The sequence below is a fragment of the Monoraphidium neglectum genome, assembly GCF_000611645.1.
Source record: "Monoraphidium neglectum strain SAG 48.87 unplaced genomic scaffold scaffold00749, whole genome shotgun sequence".
NCBI lineage: Eukaryota > Viridiplantae > Chlorophyta > Chlorophyceae > Sphaeropleales > Selenastraceae > Monoraphidium > Monoraphidium neglectum.
The window spans coordinates 10,624-15,955 of record NW_014012879.1 but is presented as its reverse complement, the minus strand read 5'-3'; the positions used below and the strand labels follow the sequence as shown (position 1 = coordinate 15,955).

The 5,332-nt window shown below is 67.0% G+C and overlaps 1 protein-coding gene across 1 annotated transcript in view; it reads left to right on the top strand.

Moving 5' to 3' along the window:
- Positions 1-2,240: 2,240 nt before the first annotated feature.
- The window catches only part of MNEG_5129 (hypothetical protein), a gene marked incomplete at both ends in the record, with an annotated part of 5,690 nt that continues 2,598 nt past the window's right edge, over positions 2,241-5,332 (top strand). Inside the window, 2 exons of the mRNA XM_014046396.1 lie at positions 2,241-3,652; positions 4,971-5,034. Of these exons, the coding sequence (XP_013901850.1) occupies positions 2,241-3,652; positions 4,971-5,034 (1,476 nt within the window). The remainder of the gene's footprint in view (positions 3,653-4,970; positions 5,035-5,332) is intronic.

Sequence of the window (5,332 nt, the reverse complement as noted above, 5' to 3'; positions counted from 1 at the left end):
CAGGATCGGCACCGGCGCGCACGGCACACGCCCAGCGACCAGCGAGTTGCGTGCTTGCACAAAGCCACGGGTAGGCCGCTGTGGCGAAGCGCCCTCTCAAACGCAGTGCAGGGCACAGTGCACCAACCTCCCAGCTCCTTGCCGAGCCACTCGTACTGCAGCCCCCAGCTGCGCGGCAGCTGCTCCTCCAAAGTGGCACGGTTGAACTGCGGATTAGTCCTGCGTAGCGCGCATGGATGCCAGAAGCAGCCGGTCGAGGTTTCGATGTGTTTGCTTGAAATGCATCGCAGCTGAACTCAGCAATCACTGCGTGCTGTACGAAAATCCGGTTGCATTGTGTGCAACACCTGCACATTGCCAGCAGGCGAGGTAGAACGGGCTAGTGCGCAACCAGCCTGGCACGGCCGGCCTGCTGTCGGGAGCCAGCAACCCACCTGCTCCTGGGCAATGTGCGTATGTCAGCGAGCAGCCGGACGCCATGCTCCTGCAGCATGGAGACCAGCTGCTCGATCGGCCGCTTGGAGTGGCCGATCGTGTATATAGTATGAACGATCGCCTGCTCTGTCGATCCGCTGCTGCTGCTCGAGGGTTGGGGTTGCTCCGCCATCGCAAGCGGCAACGGCAGTGCGTGGCGCACAGCGGGCAGCACGAGCAGAAGCTCCGTGACCGTAGCGCAGGTGTCGCGCGACAGCGCTAGCAAGAGAAATTCGACCAAGCCGTTTCAAATCGAAACAACGGCCACAACAGCACGTTTCAAATATTGTGACGGGACATGACTGAAGCATGACGTGCGCGGCTACCAGGGTGCCAATCGGTTTGCATACCACCAGCATCAAAGAAAGGCGCGAAGGCAGTGAGATGTCGCGCCACACGTTGCAGAGGGAGGGTTTGGGCTGGCAGCGCTGCGGGCTGTGGTTTGCAGGCTGCAGCTGCACAAACGAAGAGCCCTCCTCCTTCCCCGCGTACAAACCCTCAGCTGCGGCACTATTTGAGATGTGTGCAGCGCCCGCCCTTAAAGAGCGTATCATACTCTCAAGGGCAGCTGGCGCACAAGTGTCAACAAACAAGGAGCTGGAGGGTGACCCCACTTTGGCAGGCAGCCGGGCAAGCGGTTCAGGCTGGCCTCTGAAGCAGCTGCAGTCAATCATGCAAGCTGCCTTGATACGACGACAGCAGCGAAACGGCATCATCCACCATGCAAGCTCCTGAACCTTTGGAGCTTGCACAGCCTCAAACACAGCAACTTTGGGGGGCCGGGTGCGCCAATGCTGCACAGAGTTGAGTGCATGGCATGGTCAGTTCAGCCAGGCGGGGGTAGCGGCGGGAGCCGCTCCTTGCTGGTAGATGATCTGCGCGTACGCTATCACCACACTGCATGGGTCTAAGCAGTCCAGCCGTTGAGCAGCAGTGCTGATGGTGGTGCGCAACTGGGATTATGAAGCAGTTGACATGCGGTCAGCAATGATGGTTTGTGTTGCAACTGATGGCAATACTGCAGTCCACCAGCGTGGACAGGACGCATTCCACGGCGATACATCCGATCCGCAGGCAGTCGCCCCAAGCGGCAAGATGGCGATGGCGATGGCGGCGTGCCTCAGTGCCCCAATGATTGAGCGCAAATTTGCCGGAAGCGCTTCGGTGAGACGCGACAGGGCGTAGTATCATGCACTAGTAGTGCCCCTCACTGGCACTTGTGGCTGGCTCAAGGCACTTGTGGAGTGCAATGCTGATTCAAAACAATTCAGATCAACTGGTGACAGCCAACGTCACACGCGCGGGGGAAGACGGTGGCAATGGCCATGAGGAGCATACAGTACCGCATTGATATAAACCATGGTTACACGATGCATTATGATACCGGTATGAGCACAGTTTATTATTCACCCCGTGCGATCTACGATGGGATCTGCCCTTCGCCTTCGCCTTTGCATATATTTGGCCTCATGTTGCCGCGCTAGTAGGCTGGATATGTCTTTCTTGTAGGCTGTGCCTTGCACATGCTCGAAGCCATCCTGGTTGAAGCCTGCAGCTCATACACGTAGGCGTGCAACTCCTGCATGGAACGCACGCCCACGGACCGCGATGATCCACGGGGCCTGAAGGAGCAGGGCCCGGCGGGCACGCCCGCTGGGCCGGGTAGCAGCGCGCGCCCGAAGCGCATCACTGCGCAGCTCGCAGCGGAGCGCATCCGCGGCAATGCACCGCCGTGCGATCTTCTGGACCTGAAACAAACGGCGACTATGCAGCTGCTAAAAAGCCAGGAGAAGCAGATGCTCTCGCCGGGCTCGCGCCTGCAGGAGCAGACCCTGGGGCAGCGACAGCTCAACAGCGGCGGTGCGGAGGCCGTGCAGAAGCAGCGGCAGGGAGCGGTGGCGGCGGCGGGTGCTGGCGGCTCGGGCGAATCCGGTCGCAGGCAAGCGCAACGGGCAGGCAAGAAGACCGCGCGCAGGACGGCGGGCGCCGAGGCGGCTGCAGGCAGGGTTGAACCGCTGGCGGCGAGCAGCGGCGCCGCCAAGCCGTCTGTTGCAACGAAAAAGCAGCCTGTAGCTGCTGTGGCGCGCAGCAGGTCCAAGGCCACGGGCGCTGTTGCGGACGTGGCAGAGGACACGAACGTCGGCCCCACCGCCACCGAGGGTGCCGCAGGCGCCGCGGGCCCACGCAAGCGCGGCGCAAGCGCAGCCCCAGACGGCGAGCGCGCGGCCAAGACCGCAAAGCCGCTGCAACCGAAGAAAGCGCGGCAGCGGGTGCGGGGTCCTGCACGGGGCGACGAGCATGAAGAGGCGGAGCGGCAGGCGGCGGCCTCTCAGGTGGCGGGGGCCGTTGAGTGTCTGGTAGCGTGGCGCTCGGGCGGCAACGGCAGGCCGGATGTTGGCCAGGAAGAGGCCAGCGGCGTCGAAGAAGGGGAAGCGGACGAGCAGGAGAGATACGCGCGCAGCAGGAGCGCCGTCGGCAGGGCCGCCGCTGCGAAGGCCAGCGTTGGCACTGGCAAGGCTGCAGCCGTTCGGAAGGCCTCTGGACCCGGTCAGGTGCGGCTGCGCCTTCCTCAGGAACAGCAGCAGCAGCAGCAGCAGCAGCAGCAGCAGCAGCAGCAGCAGAAGAAGCAGCAGAAGCAGCAGGAAGAGCAGGTGGAGGGACAGCAGCAGCAGGAAGAACAGGAGAAGCATGCGCAGGAGGAGGAAGAGCAGGGGATGGAAGAGGAAGAGCTGCCTGCAAGGGGGCGCGCCCGTGGAAAAGGCGCCACGCGGGCCTCCAAGCCTGCTGCGCGGGTGTGCACCTCAGCCAAGGGCAAGGCCCCCACTCGCCAGAAGCGCAAACAGCCAGAGGGGGAGGAGCAGCAGCAGCCGCGGGCGGAGGATCTGCGGCGGCAGGAGGCGCAGCAGCGAATTGAGCAGCAGCAGGAACAGCAGCAGCGGGAGGAGCAGCAACAGCGGGATCAGCAGCAGCCGCAGGAAGAGGAGCGGCCGCACAATCATGACTCAGACGCTGCGAAACAGAGGCGGCGGCCGGAGCAGTGCCGGCAGCAGCAGCAGGACAAGCCTCGGCAAGCAGTAGAGCCGCCGCAAGCAGGCGAGCAGCAGCTGGAGCAGGAGGATCAGCAGGAGCTGGAGCAGCAGCAGCAGCAGCAGCAGCAGCAGCAGGAGGTGCAAATCAGGTCGACTCCAACAACCTCGCACGACACAAGTGGGCTCCAGGGGGTTGCAGGAACTGCTCGGCGCAGCAAGGCGGCCCCAGCAACCAGCTCCGACTCTGCAGGCATGTGCAGCGGTCCAGCCACGCGCACGCGGCGCGGCGGCAACGCGGTCGCAACGGGCGGCTCTCCGGCAGGCAGGGTGGGCACGCGCGCAGGTGGTGGGGGGCGGCGCACGCGGGCTGCTACATCAGTGCCGAAGGCAGCGGCGGCGGCGGCGGCGGGAGCGGCTGTGACGTCTCCCCAGAGCACTGAATCTGCCGGCGTCTCTGCAGCGCGCCGCGGCCGCGCCGCGCGCGACAGGGTGGCGGCCGCGGGCGCCGTGTTGTTCCCGTTGGCGGAGGCATTGGAGGAGGAGGACGAGGGGCGGGCGGCGCCGGCGGGCGGGGGTCCGGCGACGGCGGCGGTGGCGGGGCCGCCTTGCGGTGGCCGCGAAGCTGGGGACGCGGCGGTGGCGGCGCCGCCGGAGCAGCCAACCGGAGGGCCCGGCGCCGGTGCGCCTGCAGGCCCCATTGACGCGCCATCATCGCGCCACCCTGCCGTGCTGGACCGGCGGCGCCGTGCGGGCGTGGCGGCGGGGCCGCCGCCCGCGGCGCACGCTCAGTGGGGTGATGCGGCAGTCGGGGGTGGCGCAGGGCAGAGGGAGGACCCCAAAGCTGCAGCTCGCGACGCAGGCAAAGATGGAAAGCAGATGGGCGCTGCCGTCACTGATCACGGGCCACATTTCAGGCCCAGGCCTATGGGCGCATCCGGCTTTGGATTTGGGCTCGGTGGCGCAGTGCCCATGCCTCCACCGCGGCTCCGCGCAATGCCGCCGGCCGCCGCAGCAGCATTGACCCCGCACCCGGCGTCGCCGCCGCCGCTTGGAGCGTGCGAGCGCAGCGGCGCTGCGGGGCGCGCCAATGGCGGCGGCGCCGCCGCCTCCACGGGGACACCGCAGGACAGCAGCAGGGGGAGGCTCGAACAACTACTGGAGCACATCTTGCAAACAGGCACGCCTCGGCGGCAGCAGCAGCAGCAGCAGCCGCCGCAGCAGCCGCCGCACTCCACACCCTTGAGTGGCATCGGGCCACCAGGCGATGGGCTAGCCGGCGACGCGCCGGCAGCCGCAGAACGGGGGGCGCCGGGCTTTTCGGCAGCTGTGGCGGCGGCGAGCGCGGAGTTTGGGCCTAGCGGGTCGCGCCACTCTGGCGTATCGACAGCCGCAGAATCCCTGGGCGGGCCGCAGGGGCGGGGGCAGCGGGGCGGGCCATGGATTGGGGTGCAACAGGACCCCCCGCAGCAGCGGCAGCGGCGGCAGCAGCAGCAGCAGCAGCAGCAGCTCCTGGTTGAAGGCGGCGTGGAGGGTGAGGATCAGCCACTGCGACCGCCGCGGGATTTGCTGCCGGCAGCCCCTGCGATCCGGATCAAGACGGAGCCGCACGCGTGGCCGCAGGGCGCGGGCAGCGCGGCGGGTCCGCAGAGGCAGGGGGCGGGCGGGCCGGGCGTTGGCGCCGGGTCGCCGGGTGCTTCTCCTGCGGCTGGTTTCTTGGGTGTCGGGCACTCGCCCGGCCAAGGGCCGCTGGCTTGGTGTGCTGACGCCGAACAAACAGGCGCCACGGCGCGGCCAGGGCTGCAGGCTGGCGGCGCGGCGGGCCCACACCC